The 24,401-nt window shown below is 45.4% G+C and overlaps 1 protein-coding gene across 1 annotated transcript in view; it reads right to left on the bottom strand.

The window, feature by feature from the left end:
- The window catches only part of LOC126162355 (nose resistant to fluoxetine protein 6-like), a 170,557-nt gene that overhangs the window by 78,736 nt on the left and 67,420 nt on the right, over window positions 1-24,401 (bottom strand). The window contains exon 4 of the mRNA XM_049918809.1: window positions 9,408-9,625. Coding sequence (XP_049774766.1) covers window positions 9,408-9,625 — 218 coding nt within the window. The remainder of the gene's footprint in view (window positions 1-9,407; window positions 9,626-24,401) is intronic.

Here is a 24,401-nt window from a genome sequence, read left to right as displayed (position 1 = left end):
TTCATTTTAAAATTAGAAGGAAAGCTGCTGCTTTATGCTGCTCTAAAAAAGCTGCTAACTACTCAGTTACACTATGTGATCAAAAGTATCTGGAAACCTGGCTGAAAATGACTTACAATTTCGTGGCACCCTCCATCGGTAATGCTGGAATTCAATATGGTGTTGGCCCACCCTTAGCCTTGATGACAGCTTCCACTGTCTCAGGCATACATTCAATCAAGTGCTGGAAGGTTTATTGGGGAAAGGCAGCCCATTCTTCACGCAGTGCTGCACTGAGGCGAGGTATCATTGTTGGTTGGTGAGGCCTGGCACAAAATCAGTGTTCGAATACATCCCAAATGTATTCTATAGGAGTCGGGTCAGGACTCTGTGCAGACCAGTGCATTAGAGACAGGGATGTTATTGTCACGTAACCACTCTGCCACGGCTGTGCATTATGAACAGGTGCTTGATTGTGTTGAAAGATCCAGTCGCCATACCCGAATTGCTCTTCAACAGTGGGAAGTAAGAAGTTGCTTAAAACATTAATGTAGGCCTGTGCTGTGATAGTGTCATGTAAAACATCAAGGGGTCCAAGCCACATCCTTGAAAAACATGATCACACCATAACACCACTGTCTCTGAATTTTACTGTTGGCACTACACACTCTGGCAGATGACATTACTGGGCATTCGCCATACCCACGCCCAGCCATCAGATCGCCACATTGTGTACTGTGATTCGTCACACCAAACAACATTTTTCCACTGTTCAATCATCCAATGTTTACACTCTTTACACCAAGCAAGATGTCGTTTGGCATTTACTGGCCTCCTTACACCAAGTGAGATGTCGTTTGACATTTACCGGCATGATGTGTGGCTTATGAGCAGCCACTCAACCATGAAATCCAAATTGCCTCACCTCCTGCCTAACTGTCATAGTACTTGCAGTGGATCATGATGCAGTTTGGAGTTCCTGTGTGATAGTCTGCCTATTACACATTACAATCCTCTTCAACTGTTGGCGGTGTCTGTCAGTCAACAGATGAGGTCAGCCTGTACACTTTTGTGCTGTACATGTCCCTTCAAGTTTGCACTTCACTATCACATTGGAAACAGTGGACCTAGGGATGTTTAGGAGTGTGGAAATCTCACATACAGACATATGACACAAGTGACACCCAATCACCTGACCACATTCAAAGTCCGTGAGTTCCGCGGAGCACCCCATTCTGCTCTCTCACAATGTTTAATTCCTACTGAGGTCATTGATATGGAGTACCTGGCAATAGGTGGCAGCACAATGCACCTGATACACTCCTGGAAATTGAAATAAGAACACCGTGAATTCATTGCCGCAGGAAGGGGAAACTTTATTGACACATTCCTGGGGTCAGATACATCACATGATCACACTGACAGAACCACAGGCACATAGACACAGGCCACAGAGCATGCACAATGTCGGCACTAGTACAGTGTACATCCACCTTTCGCAGCAATGCAGGCTGCTATTCCCCCATGGAGACGATCGTAGAGATGCTGGATGTAGTCCTGTGGAACGGCTTGCCATGCCATTTCCACCTGGCGCCTCAGTTGGACCAGCGTTCATGCTGGACGTGCAGACCGCGTGAGACGACGCTTCATCCAGTCCCAAACATGCTCAATGGGCGACAGATCCGGAGATCTTGCTGGCCAGGGTAGTTGACTTACACCTTGTAGAGCACGTTGGGTGGCACGGGATACATGCGAATGTGCATTGTCCTGTTGGAACAGCAAGTTACCTTGCCGGTCTAGGAATGGTAGAACGATGGGTTTGATGACGGTTTGGATGTACCGTGCACTATTCAGTGTCCCCTCGATGATCACCAGTGGTGTACGGCCAGTGTAGGAGATCGCTCCCCACACCATGATGCCGGGTGTTGGCCCTGTGTGCCTCGGTCGTATGCAGTCCTGATTGTGGCGCTCACCTGCACGGCGCCAAACACGCATACGACCATCATTGGCACCAAGGCAGAAGCGACTCTCATCGCTGAAGACGACACGTCTCCATTCGTCCCTCCATTCACACCTGTCGCGACACCACTGGAGGCAGGCTGCACGATGTTGGGGCGTGAGCGGAAGACGGCCTAACAGTGTGCGGGACCGTAGCCCAGCTTCATGGAGACGGTTGCGAATGGTCCTCGCCGATACCCCCGGAGCAACAGTGTCCCTAATTTGCTGGGAAGTGGCGGTGCGGTCCCCTACGGCACTGCGTAGGATCCTACGGTCTTGGCGTGCATCCGTGCGTTGCTGCGGTCCGGTCCCAGGTCGACGGGCACGTGCACCTTCCGCCGACCACTGGCGACAACATCGATGTACTGTGGAGACCTCACGCCCCACGTGTTGAGCAATTCGGCGGTACGTCCACCCGGCCTCCCGCATGCCCACTATACGCCCTCGCTCAAAGTCCGTCAACTGCACATACGGTTCAGGTCCACGCTGTCGCGGCATGCTACCAGTGTTAAAGACTGCGATGGAGCTCCGTATGCCACGGCAAACTAGCTGACACTGACGGCGGCGGTGCACAAATGCTGCGCAGCTAGTGCCATTCGACGGCCAAGACCGCGGTTCCTGGTGTGTCCGCTGTGCCGTGCGTGTGATCATTGCTTGTACAGCCCTCTCGCAGTGTCCGGAGCAAGTATGGTGGGTCTGACACACCAGTGTCAATGTGTTCTTTTTTCCATTTCCAGGAGTGTATGAAAAACGTATGTTTTTGGGGTTGTCTGGATACTTTTTATCACATAGTGTACATTAAGTAGCTACTATTTATACCATACCATTAATATAATTCAACTTTTACACACTGATATTTATCACACAACAAATGTACCCTGTAAGAATATAGGCCTGTTTCAAATTATTACTAGAACTTGTCAGGTAAAATAAGAATTTTCAACTTTTGAATCTAGATAATTTATAAAAAGAGCAGCTGATACGAACAAATTTAATTTTGCTTTTGAATTTGTAGGGATTTTCAATTCCTTGCTTTATGAGTAATGAGAGCAGATTGAAGACCTCAATAAGAGAATTAAAAATATAATTTTGAACCTTAAAGAAAGAAAACTGCTCTTGTATTTTTTACTGTAGTTGTGTATATCAAAATTAATTGGAAACCAACTTCTGTTATTAGCAACAAATACCATTAAGGAATGCCAGCCGGTGTGGCCGAGCAGTTCTAGGCACTTCAGTCTGGAACTGTGCGACCGCTATGGTCGCAGGTTCAAATCCTGCCTCAGGCATGGATGTGTGTGGCGTCCTTAGGTTAGTTAGGTTTAAGTAGTTCTAAGTTCTAGGGGACTGATGACCTCAGATGTTAAGTCCCATAGTGCTAAGAGCCATGTTTGAACCATTGAGGAATAAACATACTGAAAGTGGAAGCAAGAATGCCAAGAAGCCAGATGAGGCCTTCGCAAGATGTTCAGCTACCTGCTTTACATAGTATTTTCTGAATGAATACCTTCTTTACTTTAATTGCATTGCTACAAATTGATAATTTCAGAAGATAAGAGAGAGAGAGAGAGAGAAAATGTTCAAAGAAATTCAGCACCCTTGTCTTCAAGTTAACTCACTGAAAGCCTCTGAATTAGCATGTCCATGTTATGACACCATTTCAGTTTGTCATCCAGCTGGACCATAAGGTATTTTACACACATAATTTTCTTTTATGATATGCTCATTACAGGCTATCAGCAGGCCATTTTATTTGTTTGAATGTGTACATTATGATTTTTTGTGTGGTAAAGACTTAAATCAGTTGCTGTAAACCAGTCACAGGCTTGTTCAGTTATGCTTGGCTCAGTTTCACCTTTGATTAGTATGCTCTTACTCCAAAGCAAGAGCTGCTTATTTTGAAAGGTCATTTGAAATGTCATGAAGGAATGCCTTCGGGTTATAGTAGAACAAGGTGGACAATCCTAACTGTTCTTCTACAGCTCCTGACCTTAATATACTTCTTTCCCTTTATTTGATCTTGTTTTGTTATTGGTGCATATGCAATAATTTCATAAAATACTAATTTATCATTTCTGATTAATATTTATTATTCACTGGATAGTTTTCAGACCACTGATAATAGTAGTACATTCTGTTATTATGGAAATATTGTATGTAAAGAAATACATGAATTACTATGTATCCAAACTATGTGGAGATGAAATTTTCAGTGAGAATATAGCTGTTTGTTTCTAAAGCAACATAGCTCATTTAGAAGCCTTCATTCTCCTCTTCTCAACAAATGTCTTACTTTTACCAAAAATTTCATATTTCAAAAGTTATTCACAATCAAAATGTTTGTGCTACAGAATTTTCAATCTTAAATAGTGTTATTTCCAAAATTCAGTACCATTTTTCTGATTCCCAAAAATGCCTACATTCACTAGAATGACTTGTTGGTTTGTTAATACTAACAATATCAGGTAACCATGTTAATTATTCAGTTTGGGAAATTTAACTTTCTCAAAAGCCATACACCCTTCCACTACTGGCTACTACTGACCTGTGAAAGGCATTTCCTACCCCAACAAAGGCATGACCACTTTTGAAAGCAGTCATGTAGTCTATCTGTAAAGTATGCAAGGCTAGTCCCCCACATACACTCCTGGAAATTGAAATAAGAACACCGTGAATTCATTGTCCCAGGAAGGGGAAACTTTATTGACACATTCCTGGGGTCAGATACATCACATGATCACACTGACAGAACAACAGGCACATAGACACAGGCAACAGAGCATGCACAATGTCGGCACTAGTACAGTGTATATCCACCTTTCGCAGCAATGCAGCCTGCTATTCTCCCATGGAGACGATCGTAGAGATGCTGGATGTAGTCCTGTGGAACGGCTTGCCATGCCATTTCCACCTGGCGCCTCAGTTGGACCAGCATTCATGCTGGACGTGCAGACCGCGTGAGACGACACTTCATCCAGTCCCAAACATGCTCAATGGGGGACAGATCCGGAGATCTTGCTGGCCAGGGTAGTTGACTTACACCTTCTAGAGAACGTTGGGTGGCACGGGATACATGCGGACGTGCATTGTCCTGTTGGAACAGCAAGTTCCCTTGCCGGTCTAGGAATGATAGAACGATGGGTTCGATGACGGTTTGGATGTACCGTACACTATTCAGTGTCCCCTCGACGATCACCAGTGGTGTACGGCCAGTGTAGGAGATCGCTCCCCACACCATGATGCCGGGTGTTGGCCCTGTGTGCCTCGGTCGTATGCAGTCCTGATTGTGGCGCTCACCTGCACGGCGCCAAACACGCATACGACCATCATTGGCACCAAGGCAGAAGCGACTCTCATCGCTGAAGACGACACGTCTCCATTCGTCCCTCCATTCACGCCTGTCGCGACACCACTGGAGGCGGGCTGCACGATGTTGGGGCGTGAGCGGAAGACGGCCTAACGGTGTGCGGGACCATAGCCCAGCTTCATGGAGACGGTTGCGAATGGTCCTCGCCGATACCCCAGGAGCAACAGTGTCCCTAATTTGCTGGGAAGTGGCGGTGCGGTCCCCTACGGCACTGCGTAGGATCCTACGGTCTTGGCGTGCATCCGTGCGTCGCTGCGGTCCGGTCCCAGGTCGACGGGCACGTGCACCTTCCGCCAACCACTGGCGACAACATCGATGTACTGTGGAGACCTCACGCCCCACGTGTTGAGCAATTCGGCGGTACGTCCACCCGGCCTCCCGCATGCCCACTATACGCCCTCGCTCAAAGTCCGTCAACTGCACATACGGTTCAGGTCCACGCTGTCGCGGCATGCTACCAGTGTTAAAGACTGCGATGGAGCTCCGTATGCCACGGCAAACTGGCTGACACTGACGGCGGCGGTGCACAAATGCTGCGCAGCTAGCGCCATTCGACGGCCAACACCGCGGCTCCTGGTGTGTCCGCTGTGCCGTGCGTGTGATCATTGCTTGTACAGCCCTCTCGCAGTGTCCGGAGCAAGTATGGTGGGTCTGACACACCGGTGTCAATGTGTTCTTTTTTCCATTTCCAGGAGTGTAGTTGGTCACTCTTGCTTCTGGCATGATGCCTGCTTGCAGCTTGCTACCCCTTGGTGAGGACTGTTTAGTGCCTATCAAATAAGTCACATTTTTGGATGTGATGCAGATTATAAACATTCTGCTTACAGGATTAATGCTAGCAGGTGCCACCAGCAACAACCATCATCAGTCGTAGGCAGTACTTAGAGAAACTACATCAGGGCAACCATCAAATGGACCAACTTGCATCTGCAGGTCATGTAGTCATCAAGAGCCCAAGGACATTCCTCCCCTGCAGTGTATGTAAACCATGATGCATCCTTCAGCAGGCAGTTACAGTAGCAGCTCTGCTCCAGGCCACTTATGCTAGCTGCTTGTTGCATACCATCTGTTGGAGCTTCAGCCGAGTCAGCACCACATGCATTGTTCTGCTATGCTGCCCAGCAGCTACCACCAATATTCCTGGGGACTTAGTGGTACTATGTAGTTGTGATTACAGTGATTATTGGACCAATATTTCTTTGGACTTGGAATTATACTTACCTCTGATCAAGAATGATCATTTCTGTTATTACTGTCTTATGTGGGACTTAATGTTTGCATGGAGATGCTGCAATAAATGTATATTCTCAGACTATCTGAGGAATCATCATTCTTTGTCATGCTGTTCACTATCATCCTGCCAGGACACACACAAGATATTGAGATGCTACACTGTTTGGACTTCACTGTTGGTTATGTTATGGATATGCAATGCTACCCTGGGCTAGGATATTGCTACTGATTTAGTATCGCTTGTGGTTGTTGTCACTTCCCTGTTATTGTATTTTGTGCCTTCTTGTGTTTTTTTCAATAGACAAGTCAACTGTTTAGTATCCATTTGTATTGTAGGCTACAATGCTATCAACTTAGATGCAACCACTCTGTGGCAATCTACATGGGCATGTAACTAAACAAGTGTCTGTCCACTTGAATGGCCACCAGCAAAATAGCCAAGAGGAAGATGGACCACAGCCTGTGCCATCTGTATCCTTCACATCAACATAAGCTTTCATGAACTGCACAGGTGGAATTATCCTTTGTTCATGTGAATTTCCTCATCTCGGCTTTCAGTATAGCCTGTACTCCACTTGCCTCTATCTGTACCTCCTTCCCTGCTCTCATATGAGACTTTTACACACTTTCTGTCCCACTGGCTCAACTGCAAAGTTCTTTTCCCCTTCATCTGCTTCTGTCCCTTCTCTCACCAGCACTGCAGTCCCATCCTGTCCCTATGCTCCCGCACACTCCTACAGGCAGCACTACAGAATCTTCACCCCATCCCCACCCTGCTATCCTTTACCCTCCCCAGCCCTTATGTCTTCTGTGCCCCCACTACTCACAACAGCCAAAATCATTACTCACCACAGTGGGGCCACCATACCCAGAAATGACAGTGGACATGTATGTATGAATCGTGTATGTGCAAGTTTTTTGGTCTGATGGAGGAATTTGTCTGACACCTCAAAATCTAACAGTCTACTATCAAATGTTTCTGTCTGCTGATAAATGCCCCTTCTATTTGGTGAGCAGTAATCCATCCTAATTCATATTCTCAATCCACTATTAACTTATTATCAAACTAGATTCCAAAGAAGGTTACGTATAGTGTTTCAGATGGTGAAAACAAAAAAAAAAAAAAAAAAAAAAAAAACCCTCATTGCAGATCTCAAAATAAACATTTACCTGCTATGATCGATTAGTTAGCATTACCACTCATTATGTTGCAAACTTTGCTGTTGAGTCACATCATCAAAAAATCCCACAATACATAGATACAAGCTTACTCCGTGAGAGCTGCTGAAATTGTAGTGAATCGAAAATTCTTAAGACTCTTCCACAAGTGAAGTGAGTGAAAGATTTGGCGCTAATGTGTTTCACACTAATGAACATGAGTTTTTCAGAAGACTTTCACTGTGCCACCCATAGCTTATACTGGTTCATCAGTAAAACTGCCTCAGTTAGTGTATTGAACTTGCCATTTACGTAACTGATAATTAACAAAATCTCTGTTGAACTCACTTGGCATAATTCCAGTCTGAATGGGTATGATTAGTGTCAGCCCATTTAGATAAAGAATTTTTCATACACAGGTGGTAATCGTGGAAGTATGGCACAGGACATATTTGCATCATATTAACTTTTGGGAATGGTGTTCAGTGAGGAGTGCATAATAAGCTGGTAATGCAATAATTATCATGGACTCTGGCTCCATTTGTAATATTACCATAGTTCCACAATGGCAATGGTACTGCTTAATATTGGAATGTATGTAGCCACCATGACCAGAACAAGAATGGAGCAATAATTATATGATAAGTTTTATTAGATTGAGAAGCTCACAAACTAATCTGATCTCTGATCTATAGTGCAAACAGATGAGGAAGATTACTGGATAAAATGCCTTGAGTTCTTATTCAAGAAAAACAGACATCCCTGTCTGGCTATTATGATGTGAGTTTTCTATAGTATTAGTAAATCATTTCACTGAACAATGAATTTCCTCAACACAGTCACTGTTGATCCTTTCTTCAAATTGTTTGTAGACTGAGCTAGCATCACACATCTAATGTCCTTCATATAATGGGAAGTTAACACTAACCTTGGTTTTTTATAATTTACAAAAGTTAATGGAACATTACACTTGGTGAAAATGTTGGATTTATTAGCTGGGAAGTCCCCTAGGTGTTCATCCCAGGGGACAATTTAAATAATAAACAGTTCCCTTATGGTGGACCCCTTTACTCTGTAAAGAGTGAGCAGTGTGTTGTAAATGTAGCTGTTTTAGAAAGATGTTTGTGGTGAGTCCACTGAGAGCTAAGTACTGTTGATTCAGATGAGAAAAAGAAGAGAAATGATGGAAGCCAATGTCCACATGTAGCCTGAGAATTGGGATTCAACCCAGGACATAGATACATAATCTGGCATACATCAAAACATTCCCTCATTTTTCCAGGAAACAGAAGTAACAAATTTTAACTACAGTTGTCTTGATCACAGTTAAAATATAATACTCTATTGATCATTGTTTCCAAAAATGTTTACCAAAATTGTTAGAAGTAACAAAAATTTCTAGCTTTTTCAGGATTTGTGCTGTCTACCACTGGTTCAGTCCAACCACACTAACAGAACATTGCTATGAAGCTGGGAACATATTTATCTTTCTCTCTTTCTCTCTCTTCGTTTCTCTGTCTGTCTGTGTCTCTGTCTCCCTCTCTCTCTCTCTCTCTCTCTCTCTCTCTCTCTCTCTCTCTCTCTCTCTCCCTCCCTCTCCCCCCCCCCTCTCTCTCTCTGTCTCTCTTCCCCCACACTTGTAGCACTATTTGTGTGTAGCTGGTTTGAGACATACATGAAAGTGATGTGCGCTGGACGCAGAGTGGGCTGCTCAAGTTGGGATGTGCAGCTGTCATGGTCCAACACAACCTCCAGGCTGGCACCAAGAGGGGGCCCCACCTCACGGAGCACAGCACCCATTGCCACCTGGACCTCTGTTGCAGAGCATGTGGATGGGACACACAATGCCCACGAGATGCGGTCCCGGCGAATTTTTCTCTCATCGCCTGTGTCCTGAAAAAGAAACCAGGGACTGAAATTTCACCCTGCTGCATGGCAGAGCAAGAAGTCATTATACAAGTCTACTGTGGTTTAATTACAAGCACAAAAGATATTTAGTTCTATGAACTCCAAATTATCCATATGCACCTGCCATTACTTCTGACTTCCCAGTGCAGTGGCTTGACCATAAGAACATGAATTTATTTTCCACTTTGTCACATATTTAAAATTTATTAAAGTACTTGTAAAATCAATTGCAATTAATTATAGCCAAGTAATAAAATTCTAAAGCAGTTAATGCATAATGTGCCCATATGTGAATGTTTAGAGATTCTTGTTGTGTCTTGTGTACATGATAATACTGAAGCAAACTTTACAGATTGTTTCTGAGAAGTTTGCAAGAAGGCTGATACATAGAGAGGTTGAAGAACATTAAAACATCTCACAGAATCAGGTGTACTGAAAGTGGTCTGCATCTTCCCAACACAATATTTCGATGTCATAATTTGGCATCATCATCAGGTGTTATGATGTTGAAATATTGTGTTGGAAAGACGCAGACCACTGGCAGTACACCTGATTCCAAGAGATGACACCAAATCACCAGGAAAGTCAAAGAAATAACATTAAAAATGTTTAAGGAATGACAATTACAGGGTACTTATTACACTCACTTGACACACCTCAAACAGAAACAGTGATGGGCACTTTAGAGCACATGCAATTAGAATCCAGCTTAGTGGGAGAGAATTATTGGCACCTACAGAAAGGATTAAATGAGATTTGCTTTGATCTAAGGGAGTCCAACACTGTCAGGAAGTTATTGAGTATAACTAATAGACTTTCTTATTAATTAAAAGTGGAATATAACTGAATATGCCACAATGGATTGTTTAATTAACGGTATGAGACAGTAAGGGACTCTGATATGACTGCATGAAGTGAAGTGTTGTGTAAAGAGCATGAAGTTCTATGTTCAAGAGTGGTGGTGCATTTTCTGACTGTCCCCCAACAGTAATCAGCCAAGCAACACAGTGGTCTAAAGAACAACTGAAAGAAATAGACATCATATAGACAGCTATGGTTCTGCTTTAAAGAGATTGGGTTGTGACTGTGATTGTGATTTTAATTGGTGTAACCTTTTGTACAGATACGTACTTGTAACATAGGACAGGTCATTACGCTTACAGTCTGGATAATATGAAATAACACATTAAATATACATAGGAGCTTTCGCTATAAAGATGATGTGACTTACCAAATGAGAGCGCTGGCATGTCGATAGACACACAAACAAACACAAACATACACACAAAATTCTAGCTTTCACAACCAACGGTTGCTTCGTCAGGAAAGAGGGAAGGAGAGGGAAAGACGAAAGGATTTGGGTTTTAAGGGAGAGGGTAAGGAGTTATTCCAATCCCGGGAGCGGAAAGACTTACCTTACGGGGAAAAAAGGACGGGTATACACTCGCACACACACACATATCCATCCACACATATACAGACACAAGCAGACATATACAGAGGCAAAGAGTTTGGGCAGAGATGTCAGTCAGTTGTTTTTAGATATATTTTTCCCACGTGGAATGTTTCCCTATATATCTACACTCCTGGAAATTGAAATAAGAACACCGTGAATTCATTGTCCCAGGAAGAGGAAACTTTATTGACACATTCCTGGGGTCAGATACATCACATGATCACACTGACAGAACCACAGGCACATAGACACAGGCAACAGAGCATGCACAATGTCGGCACTAGTACAGTGTATATCCACCTTTCGCAGCAATGCAGGCTGCTATTCTCCCATGGAGACGATCGTAGAGATGCTGGATGTAGTCCTGTGGAACGGCTTGCCATGCCATTTCCACCTGGCGCCTCAGTTGGACCAGCGTTCGTGCTGGACATGCAGACCGCGTGAGATGACGCTTCATCCAGTCCCAAACATGCTCAATGGGGGACAGATCCGGAGATCTTGCTGGCCAGGGTAGTTGACTTACACCTTCTAGAGCACGTTGGGTGGCACGGGATACATGCGGACGTGCATTGTCCTGTTGGAACAGCAAGTTCCCTTGCCGGTCTAGGAATGGTAGAACGATGGGTTCGATGATGGTTTGGATGTACCGTGCACTATTCAGTGTCCCCTCGACGATCACCAGTGGTGTACGGCCAGTGTAGGAGATCACTCCCCACACCATGATGCCGGATGTTGGCCCTGTGTGCCTCGGTCATATGCAGTCCTGATTGTGGCGCTCACCTGCACGGCGCCAAACACGCATACGACCATCATTGGCACCAAGGCAGAAGCGACTCTCATCGCTGAAGACGACACGTCTCCATTCGTCCCTCCATTCGCACCTGTCGCGACACCACTGGAGGCGGGCTGCACGATGTTGGGGCGTGAGCGGAAGACGGCCTAACGGTGTGTGGGACCGTAGCCCAGCTTCATGGAGACGGTTGCGAATGGTCCTCGCCGATACCCAGGAGCAACAGTGTCCCTAATTTGCTGGGAAGTGGCGGTGCGGTCCCCTACGGCACTGCGTAGGATCCTACGGTCTTGGCGTGCATCCGTGCATTGCTGCGGTCCGGTCCCAGGTCGACGGGCACGTGCACCTTCCGCCGACCACTGGCGACAACATCGATGTACTGTGGAGACCTCACGCCCCACGTGTTGAGCAATTCGGCGGTACGTCCACCCGGCCTCCCGCATGCCCACTATACGCCCTCGCTCAAAGTCCGTCAACTGCACATACGGTTCACGTCCACGCTGTCGCGGCATGCTACCAGTGTTAAAGACTGCGATGGAGCTCCGTATGCCACGGCAAACTGGCTGACACTGACGGCGGCGGTGCACAAATGCTGCGCAGCTAGCGCCATTCGACGGCCAACACCGCGGTTCCTGGTGTGTCCGCTGTGCCGTGCGTGTGATCATTGCTTGTACAGCCCTCTCGCAGTGTCCGGAGCGAGTATGGTGGGTCTGACACACCGGTGTCAATGTGTTCTTTTTTCCATTTCCAGGAGTGTATATATATATATATATATATATATATATATAAAAAAAAACGAAGATGATGTGACTTACCAAATGAAAGCACTGGCACGTCGCTAGACACACAAACAAACACAAACATACACACAAAATTCTAGCTTTCACAACCAGCGGTTGCTTCATCAGGAAAGAGGGAAGGAGAGGGAAAGACGAACGGATTTCGGTTTTAAGGGAGAGGGTAAGGAGTCATTCCAATCCCGGGAGCGGAAAGACTTACCTTAGGGGGAAAAAAGGATGGGTATACACTCGCACACACACACATATCCATCCGCATATACACAGACACAAGCAGACATTTGTAAAGGCAAAGAGTTTGGGCAGAGATGTCAGTCGGGACGGAAGTACAGAGGCAAAGATGATGTTGAAAGACAGGTGAGGTATGAGCGGCGGCAGATTGAAATTAGAAATTAGCGGAGATTGAGGCCTGGCGGATAGCGAGAAGAGAGGATATGCTGAAGGGCAAGTTCCCGTCTCCGGAGTTCTGACAGGTTGGTGTTAGTGGGAAGTATCCAGATAACCCGGACGGTGTAACACTGTGCCAAGATGTGCTGGCTGTGCACCAAGGCATGTTTAGCCACAGGGTGATCCTCATTACCAACAAACACTGTCTGCCTGTGTCCATTCATGCGAATGGACAGTTTGTTGCTGGTCATTCCCACATAGAACGCTTCACAGTGTAGGCAGGTCAGTTGGTAAACCACGTGGGTGCTTTCACAAATGGCTCTGCCTTTGATCGTGTACACCTTCCGGGTTACAGGACTGGAATAGGTGGTGGTTGGAGGGTGCATGGGACAGGTTTTACACCGGGGGCGGTTACAGGGGTAGGAGCCAGAGGGTAGGGAAGGTGGTTTGGGGATTTCATAGGGATGAACTGAGAGGTTACGAAGGTCAGGTGGATGGCGGAAAGACACTCTTGGTGGAGTGGGGAGGATTTCATGAAGGATGGATCTCATTTCAGGGCAGGATTTGAGGAAGTCGTATCCCTGCTGGAGAGCCACATTCAGAATCTGATCCAGTCCCGGAAAGTATCCTGTCACAAGTGGGGCACTTTTGGGGTTCTTCTGTGGAAGGTTCCGGGTTTGAGGAGATGAGGAAGTGGCTCTGGTTATTTGCTTCTGTACCAGGTCGGGAGGGTAGTTACGGGATGCAAAAGCTGTTTTCAGGTTGTTGGTGTAATGGTTCAAGTAGCTTCTTCTTCACTTTTGAAGGCCAGACATACCAACAATTAAAGGGAACAGCCATGGGTACCAGGATGGCCCCCTCGTACGCCAACCTATTCATGGGTCGCTTAGAGGAAGCCTTCTTGGTTACCCAGGCCTGCCAACCAAAAGTTTGGTACAGATTTATTGATGACATTTTCATGATCTGGACTCACAGTGAAGAAGAACTCCAGAATTTCCTCTCCAACCTCAACTCCTTTGGTTCCATCAGATTCACCTGGTCCTACTCTAAATCCCATGCCACTTTCCTTGACGTTGACCTCCACCTGTCCAATGGCCAGCTTCACATGTCCGTCCACATCAAACCCACCAACAAGCAACAGTACCTCCATTATGACAGCTGCCACCCATTCCACATCAAACGGTCCCTTCCCTACAGCCTAGGTCTTCGTGGCAAACGAATCTGCTCCAGTCCGGAATCCTTGAACCATTACACCAACAACCTGAAAACAGCTTTTGCATCCCGTAACTACCCTCCCGACCTGGTACAGAAGCAAATAACCAGAGCCACTTCCTCATCTCCTCAAACCCGGAACCTTCCACAGAAGAACCCCAAAAGTGTCCCACTTGTGACAGGATACTTTCCGGGACTGGATCAGATTCTGAATGTGGCTCTCCAGCAGGGATACGACTTCCTCAAATCCTGCCCTGAAATGAGATCCATCCTTCATGAAATCCTCCCCACTCCACCAAGAGTGTCTTTCCGCCGTCCACCTAACCTTCGTAACCTCTTAGTTCATCCATATGAAATCCCCAAACCACCTTCCCTACCCTCTGGCTCCTACCCCTGTAACTGCCCCCGGTGTAAAACCTGTCCCATGCACCCTCCCACCACCACCTATTCCAGTCCTGTAACCCAGAAGGTGTACACGATTAAAGGCAGAGCCATTTGTGAAAGCACCCACGTGATTTACCAACTGACCTGCCTACACTGTGAAGCGTTCTATGTGGGAATGACCAGCAACAAACTGTCCATTCACATGAATGGACACAGGCAGACAGTGTTTGTTGGTAATGAGGATCACCCTGTGGCTAAACATGCCTTGGTGCACAGCCAGCACATCTTGGCACAGTGTTACACCGTCCGGGTTATCTGGATACTTCCCACTAACACCAACCTGTCAGAACTCCGGAGACGGGAACTTGCCCTTCAGCATATCCTCTCTTCTCGCTATCCGCCAGGCCTCAATCTCCGCTAATTTCTAATTTCAATCTGCCGCCGCTCATACCTCACCTGTCTTTCAACATCATCTTTGCCTCTGTACTTCCGTCCCGACTGACATCTCTGCCCAAACTCTTTGCCTTTACAAATGTCTGCTTGTGTCTGTGTATATGCGGATGGATATGTGTGTGTGTGTGAGTGTATACCTGTCCTTTTTTCCCCCTAAGGTAAGTCTTTCCGCTCCCGGGATTGGAATGACTCCTTACCCTCTCCCTTAAAACCGAAATCCGTTTGTCTTTCCCTCTCCTTCCCTCTTTCCTGATGAGGCAACCGTTGGTTGCGAAAGCTAGAATTTTGTGTGTATGTTTGTGTTTGTTTGTGTGTCTATCGACCTGCCAGCGCTTTTGTTTGGTAAGTCTCACATCTTTCTTTTTAAATATATTTTTCCCACGTGGAATGTTTCCCTCTATATATATATATATATATATAATATTACATTGTACACAATGACTTACGATGCAGTATATTCACCATATTACACAGTAAAAACTGACTTATGATACATGATACATACAAAAAAATAATAATTTTATGAGTTGTATTTAGCTTATATTTTACATCAGTGGTTCCTAATTATAGTTAATTTCTTTATCACTGATATCTGTTGCTAGGTCTTTTTATGATGTGTGAGATTTATCACTCACAGGATAAACTTTTGATCACTGTTTGCTAATGTAGTCAGCTACACTATAAAATTCTCCTTGTATCAGAAACTTTTTTAGAACTGTGGGGGAACATTTTCTCAGTTTTGAGGTCTTGTAATTCCCTTGGCATTGCTTGTATTGCTAGAGTATTTGGGTCCTTTGTCAAAACTCTTAAGTCTACGTGGAAAGCACCGCAGTTGTTTTCTGTTCCTTGTGTTATGTGTATGAACAGTCTCATTAGTCTCCAGTTTTGTGTGATCATATAATGCAGTGCCATCGTTCCACTAAACCGTTGCTTTGTGGGTGGTAGGCTGTTGTATGAATTTTTTTGATACTGCAAAGGTTACATAGAATCGTGAAAAGTGCAGACTCCAACTGTCGCCACTGGTCAGTGGTGATGGTGGACAGGCAACCGATCCTAGCGATCCATGATGAGACAAATCCCTTGGGCACGGTTTCTGCTGTGATGTTGGGTAAAGGAACAGCTTCCACCCAACGAGACATGTGGGCTCTCTGACAGTGGCAGAGGGCCGATAAGGTCAATATGTACACGACGGAAACGTCCTTGCAGAATGTCAAACTTGCCAAGGGGGGGGAGAGGTGAGGCACCCAATTTTAGTTGTGTTGGCAGGAAATGCAACTGTATGCTCAGGTTTGACACTCCTGCTTAACATTTTTCCAAACAAAACACTCAGTGATGAGGCGTGTGGTGGCGCGAACGCCAGGGGGGGCGAGGTTACGCAAGGTGTTGAAGGCTTGTCGGCACAATGTGGGAGGGAGCCACCGCTGTAGAGTGCCGGTAGAAGAGTCGCACCATGCTTCATCCAGAACGACAGGGAACTTGGCTTTGGTAAACACAATCAATGTCTGAGGATCCATGAGGAGAGCTTGAGATTCCTTGTCAGAGGCCTGGAGAGCGGCAAGGTCAGATAAATCGACGATGCATGAGACAGTATTGATCCACGAAAAGAAATCAGCAGGGATGTCTTCCATGCCTTTGATGTAGTGTACGTCCATAGTAAATTCAGAGACCAGGTCGAAGTGGTAGAAACGCCATGGGGGTGGGTCCTCGGGAGGGTTACAGAAGACATCTGCCAGTGGTTTATGGTCAGTAAGGATGAAGAAAGAACGGCCCTCGATGTCAGGGCGAGTGTTTGATAGCTTCAGAGATCGCCAGAAGTTCTCTAGCAAAAGCAGAATATTTCTTCTGTGCTGTAGACAGTTTTTTAGAGGAGAAATGAAGGGGTGAAACTGTGTCACCTTTGCATTGTTGTAATACTGCCCCATCCGCAATGTCACTGGCCTGTGTAGTGATGAACAACTTGGCAGATGGATCAGGGTGGGCGAATACAATGGCGTGAGCTAACACTGTCTTTAGAGCCCTTAAGGCCTCTAGCATAGGTTCAGTCCAACGGACTGGCTTAAGGCCCAAAGTCTGTTTGCCGGACAGCGAGTCCATCACTTGGCCTGCACGGCAGCGGCAGAAGGTAGATGTCGGCAGTAGCAATTGTTAGTTCCCAGGAAATGCCAAAGTTCTTTGTACGTAGCCAGGGGTGGCAATGACGTGATAGCCTGCACGCGGGATTTGGGAAGCTGTATTCCGTCCGCGGAGACAGTGTAACCCAAAAATGTCACAGAAGACTGACGCAATTGGAATTTATCTTTGTTGACTTTGACACTGTTGGGCTTCAAGGTCTGGAAGACCTGGCATACATGATCTTTGTGGTCCTCAGTCGACTTGCTTAAAATGAGGATGTCATCCAGATATGCAAAGCAGAACTCGAACTCTTGTAAGACTGAGTCAATGAAATGTTGCCATGTTTGTGCCACATTCTTTAAGCCCAAATGGCATGAAGTTGTATTGGAACAAACCAAGCGGCTTGATGATAGCAGTCTTTGGAATGTCTTCCGGCACTATGGGAATCTGGTGATAGACACGTTTACCCTCAATCAAACTGAAGATTGTGGCGCCCAATAACATATGGGTGAAATTGTTTATGTTCAGCATTGGGTAATTTTCCATGACAATATGAGCGTTTAAGCATCTGAAATCACCACACATTCTAAAAGAACCATTGTGTTTAGTGACGAGGTGAATCAGTGAAGACCAATTGCTGTCTGATGGCTGTAGAATGCCTGCCTCCAGAAGTTCGTTAATTTGCTGCCGGGCTGCGCACAACTTAATTGGATTGAGGCATCTAACCTTGTGCCCAGTAGGAGGGCTGGCAGTCATAATTATCTTGTGGGTCGTTCTGTCAGTGATGGAAGAGACTGAGAACTACACACGAGGCTAAGAAACGTCCTGACGTGAAGTTTTGGGATGAGTGGGGCGCGATGAGGCGTAGCCGTTAGTGCAAGTGGGAAAAGGCAGCACGAAAGTCACATGCCTATTATGTGAGCATGGCATGTGCTTGTTTGTAGAGGTTGGCTGTGTGCACAGCACGGAGCAGAATGGGGCGCGCAGTGACTGTCTGTTGTTAACCTTGTCTCGGGCAACCGGCGTGGGCGAGAGAGTCACTGGCATAGCGCGAGGGACAGCAATGGCCGTCAAGTTGCTCGGCTGGTGCACGGGAGAGGGGGAATGTTTATCAACAAGGGGTGCAGCTGCCTGCGTAGTGGTCATAGTCATGCTGCACGAGCGAATGTTATTATAGACACCGTTTGAAACACGAGGCACTGCGCGTAGTGGGTGCGTGCTTGGGTGGTGCAGAGGTCATTGAACACAAATCATCACACACAGTGAATGCTTTTGAACTAACCTGATGAGTGTCCATGCTGGTGTCTGCTGATGAAGGTCGATCAGGTGAAGGAACTGTGTACTGGAGTTGCAGCAGTGAGGTACGAGCCGTGATGAGCTCCGTCATACGCTGAGAGTAGATTAGTGACGCAGGTCACAATTTTGTTCGCGAGGGTGGAGCACTGGTGAACCAAATCATAAGTCGTGACAGAAACGGAATGATGAGCGTAAGTGCCTGAGTATGGTATATGAGTGTCAGAAGGGTGGTGTAGCACTGAACCTTGGACTATGTTTGGGGAGAGTTTGTAGTGGGACAAGATATCCATACCGAGAATTGGTTCGTCAACGTCAGCAATGTAAAAAGTCCAGGGGAAATGTAGAAGAGATAGATGCACCATAACTTTAGCAGAGCCAACAGTTTGTAATGATGATGCGTTGACAGTGCGTAGAAGCGACTTCATTGGTGAAAAAACAGGAGGAGCCAATGATGTAGGTGTGATGGACACGTCAGTGCCTGTGTCAACTAGGAAAACAAGCCGTGACAAAATGTCGGTCACATATGAATGACAGCTCGGCCAAGAGGACAGAGTGCAATATTTGAGGACACCTGTGAAGTTTCCCACAGGACTCGGCGTGTTTTAGATCCTGCAGTCGGCATTTGGGTGCTGGCAAGGTAATCTGCACTTCTTGGCCTCATCCCCAAAAACCTTGTGGTACCAACAGTACAGATGAGCCAGATGTGGCGGTAGTGGTGATTGTGACAGCGGAGGAGGTTTGTCCTCGTTGATCTGTTCCGGAATGTAAACCGGGAGGTATGGTACGTGTGCGATTCTTGAGTGCTCGGAAAGAGAGGACAGAGGATGAGTACTGCCTGGTGGTGTAGATGGCATGGAGGCAGAACGATCTCTGCCTCTGCTTGCATACAGCCAGTAAACAGGTGGTGTAGTGCCAACCAGCGGTGAGAGGTGTGCTGGTTGTTTTTGTTGCAGTAGTGCATACAGCTGATCTGCGATGCGAAGGCAAGAGTCAATAGACTTGAAGGAGTGCAGTAGCAGGTGTATCTGCAGGTCGGTAGGTAACTTGGCACACCATACCACCCACAGGGTAATGTCCGGCATCGTGTGTTCACTCACAAGTAGCTGAAGGTGGCGTCAGAGTTGTGACGGAGTGCGGTACCCCAGGTGTTCCTCCTACAGGATCTTGATTATTAATTCCTGTATCAAGCAGCCGAGTCGGTCCAATATTGTCTTCTTGATGAACTTGTATTTTGACGGCAGTGGTGGCGAAAGGAGGAGGTCACAAATTAAATCTGAGTGGTCATGGAGGTGCATGATGAGACATAGAAATTTAGTGTTGTCGTCGGTCACCTGATGTAACTCGAAAAGGTGCTCCAAAAGCATGAATCTTAAAACGGGGTTCTCCTCATATAAAGGAGGTAGCTTCGGCAGAGGGCCAGGGGAGAGGGGGGGAGGGACGAGGGTGGCTTCAGTGTATATTGGAAGGCCTGCTGTCCCGTGGTAGGATAGGCTGTCCTGTAATTACTAGCAAACACGTCCCAAACAACGGGTGTTTGCAATGTCCCTGATGAGTCATGGAAGCACGACACAGCAGGTACAGTCGGTACCGTGAGAACGAATGGATGAGTGGCGCATGAGGTAGGCCTGTAAACTGGACCGGGGGTTAAAGGCACAGTACTTCTATTGTCCACCTCGGAAATGACGCAGAAGGCCAGTGCGGCAGATGCAGACGGTACGGCGGAAGGAGCGAGTGGCTGTATGGTCAGAATCAGGCACCCTGCGAGTGAGGGGGAGTGGCGGGGGTATGTGAGGGGTGGTTTGGTACTTGGTGTGGCAACACCGAGAGTTTTCTGTGCATTTTGGAAATGTACCCCATGTGGTAGGACCATAAATCACTGGTGAAACCTGCTGGCAGTCACATTGTTATGGTACAACATTCATGGATTGTGAAATGCCGTCAGGTGTGCTCGAACACATGTGGTCAAGAAACTGGGCAACAGATCTGGTGGTTGAGCCTGGCAAACTTGATGTATAAAAATGTCCATCATTAAATTGTGAGGAAGGCAAAACTGGCATAGCTTGATAGCAGTTGACCGTGTGTGCGTTTTGCACGAATGGCGGCATTTCACATGGCACTACTGTAACCAAAATTGTCGGGTGTAGAGGATCAAAGCATGTGTGCAAATTTGGGTCCCTTTGAACACTACACGAACAATCGATCGTTACACAATTTTGGAAATCATCCACTTCACCTTTCACATGCTGGGGTGCACAGTCCAGTGACAGAAAACCTGAGTCCATTGTTTGAGGTAACGGCGTAACACTTGGCTGTTGTAGAATTGCAAAGTTTGAGGTTAACTTCGTTGGAGATCATGAATCACTGTCTGTTAGTGGCGAAACAACCGTTGGCAGGGAATTGGAGTGGCCTGAACCTCCAAATCCTCGTATAAAATGTTGGGTTAGGCAGCCATGGTGTCGAATGTAAAACCTGTTAATTCCACACAGATGGCGCAGAAGTTGCGGAAGGCATAGAAACTTTGGGGTCACCAATATGGGAAACGGGAATATGGATAACTATATACACAACAAACTGTTCCCATAAATGTATATTTCAGCACAAAGAATGATACGCTTGTACACTGTACGAGGTACAAAGGCTGACTGGAACATTAACATGGCAGCTTGTCAGTGCAGTTAGAGTTCAAAGATCATGCTTTATGTGGTCGATGTGACCTATCGACGCCACACATCTAAAATACGTAATATAAATAGAAAGTAAAGCACCTAACATTTTCACACTAGTTCACTTTTACCTGAAATAAAATGGCACAGTTGCTGGAATATGCCATTCTTTTCTACACAAGATGTATTTTTAATCATAGTTAAGTAGAACCCTACAAGTCAGCAGAGTCAACTTTGCCACTTCTGTCCTGAGGTGTTTCTGGCATGAGCCCACCTTCATAATGGTTCATTCAAGCAGAAAAGAATAATTACTATGTTGTTTAGAAATGTGCTCCAGTCACTGTAAAAACTTTACAAACATTTTCATGAACCTGAAATAAATTAAGAATACTTCACCCATGACAATGGTTTGTTAATGTGAAAAACGTCAAGTTTCACCATCTCTTGGACCCCAGATAAAACTTTAGGTCCCCCTATAACTGGCTGGGTAAACTAACTCCAGCATCAGAAGAAGACAGGGCCATACCATCTCCAATAGAACCACACCCAGAAGGCACGGTGGTGTCAACACCAGCCTTCATGCTGGGGACAGCTTTACCTTTAAATGTGAATAACTGGCACCAGGTTTGGATCCAGAGCTAGATTCTGGAGAGGGTCACAGTTAATTAATGACCACCCCTCTCCTTGGTATCTCTCATCCCCCCCCCCCCCCCGGCCCCTCCCACACTCTTAACAAGCCCTTAACAAGTCATGGATGCCTAAGATTGTAGAAATAATAACAATAAAACCTATTAAATGCTTTATTAGAATAACAATAATTTGTTTACAACAGTGCTTGGTAAACTGATTGAGCACAGCTTCCAAGAAGTAGTACCTCATAAAATTACTTCTTATCTGTGTCAAGGGATTGGTTTCAGAACTACTGGCAAAAAACTTTGGCAAATTCATAACTTATCTATATTGATACATGAAGATAAGTCACTGAGTAACAACATTACCAAAAATCTCAAAAAGTTTTTGACCAATTTTCTTCAAATTTTTATACAATATTCTAACAAAGGTACACACAGACATATGCTATATGTTTTAGCATGTACGGTATATAAATATTACTATATAAACAGGAAACGTTGTATGCAAAAATTTCATGTATACCTATTCTTTCTCCTTACATATAATTTTGAACAAAAACTGTATACACAGTGACGAAATGTTTCATTTTCTTCCTGAGAGTCATTTTTAACAGAAAATGTAAAAGATTTATTTATGGCTTACCAGCTTATGAGTAAAATACTACTACAGAAGGGGAAAACATTCAAAACTTCGTACACCATACAAGCCACAGACTAATTTGACACTTGATGCAATGGCTGATGGGAACCACCAGAAATGGGAAATGCCTATCCTCTCACAGATTAAAACTATGCGACATACTGTCAATGAAGCTTCTTCCATCACAGACCCAGGAGCATTAGAAATTTCATTCTCCTTATACCAATGATTGCAACTGAGTTACCTATTCATTTTAAGTGACTTTAGTTCCCAATCAGGGTTTTATTAATGACAACAATACACAAGATTCAAGGTCAGGGACAGGGAGGGGGAGGGGCAGAGGAAGGGGAGGCTTTGGAAATGGACATATAGAGATGGAAGGAGGAGATTGACAGAGAAGGGGGAGAGGAGGTGGAAGAAGAGAATGGTGGGGGCCGAGATGGGCAAAGAGAGGGGAGAAGAGGAGATGGACAGGGAGAAGGGGGGAAGGAGATTAGGACATATTTCCCATTCCCACAAACATTTAGCAATTGTGAAGCATTGTTGGGTTCACTAATATGTTATACAATTGAAGTAAGCACTCACCATTGTCAGTACTTTACCCAGAACTAAGACTACTCAATGGGTAAATCATGAATAAATATTTAATGAGAACAATAATGATTAAAAAGTAAATAAAAACAATATAGTACATGTCTGTTACCGAGTGAGATGGCGCAGTGGTTAGCACACTGGACACACAATCAGGAGGATGACAGTTCAAACCCGTGTTCAGCCATCCTGATTTAGGTTTCTGTGATTTCCCTAAATTGCATCAGGCAAATGCTAGGATGGTTCCTTTGGCAGGGCATGGCCGATTTCCTTCCCTAATCCAATGGGACTGATGACCTCGCCATTTGGTCCCCTCCCCCAAATCAACCAACCAACCAACATGCCTGTTATATGTACATATATGGGTACACATTTCCAAGTTGCAAAAATATAACTTACATTTTAAAGAAATTGTCCATAGTCCTTTGTTTTAAAATTTTTAGCAGCAATGTCGCCCCATCTTCCAAGAAGAATGGTGTCATGGAGTAGCTTCCACTTGCTTCTCAACATAATGCAATGCCATGTCTAGTGAGTGATCACTGGTACAGGTTTTTCAGGCAATTCCTTGTCGTCACTTTCTTCGATGGGTTCACTAACCATTTCAACAATTGCAGCATCGGTCACTTCGGACTGTTCATCCATTCTGAAACATCACTCGCATTCGCATTTTCACATCCAGCAAGCTTTTTCGTCAGTTCTGCTAATGGGAAGGTCATCTTCGTCTGTACTGTAGGTATCGATTTCATTCTGTAAAATCTGGTTCCGAGACTTTTTTTAGTGTCACGCTTTTATTTCAGACCATGAATCGGCTAGCAATTAAACTACGTCCATGATCGTAGTTTTTTTAATGGTTCCTTCACCTTCTGATGTTTGTGGAAGCATCTGAAGCAAACGACGATCTTTTTCTTCAAGCATTGTAAAATGCCTTGGTCCTAGGCTGCATTAAACTCGTCGCATTAGGGGGTAAGAACAATGCACGAAAATGGTCATATTGTAATTCTTTCTCATCAGGGTGTGAACCAGCGTCGTCAAGCGTTAAGATTGCCTTGGAAGGCAAGCACTTCTTTTTTACTTATCTTTCGGCCTCCAGAACAAAATCCTCGAAAAATCATTCTTAAAAATATTTTTGTCCATCCAAGTAGATTTTTGGAGGAAATATGTAAAAGACAGTGCAGAAGCAGTGATATTTTTTAAAGCTCTAGGCTTAGCAGGCTTCCCTATTATCAGCAGCTTCAGTTTATGGTCTCCACTTGCATTCTATGCATCAGGAGAACTGTTAACCTCTCTTTTCGATTTTTGTAGCTCAGGACGCCCTTTTCTTCTTTTGGAGCTAGAGTTTTAGATGGAA

Source organism: Schistocerca cancellata, chromosome 2, assembly GCF_023864275.1.
Source record: "Schistocerca cancellata isolate TAMUIC-IGC-003103 chromosome 2, iqSchCanc2.1, whole genome shotgun sequence".
Taxonomy (NCBI): Eukaryota; Metazoa; Arthropoda; class Insecta; order Orthoptera; family Acrididae; genus Schistocerca; species Schistocerca cancellata.
Note: the sequence above shows the minus strand (reverse complement) of the source record. Positions and strands in the feature narration are given on the sequence as shown.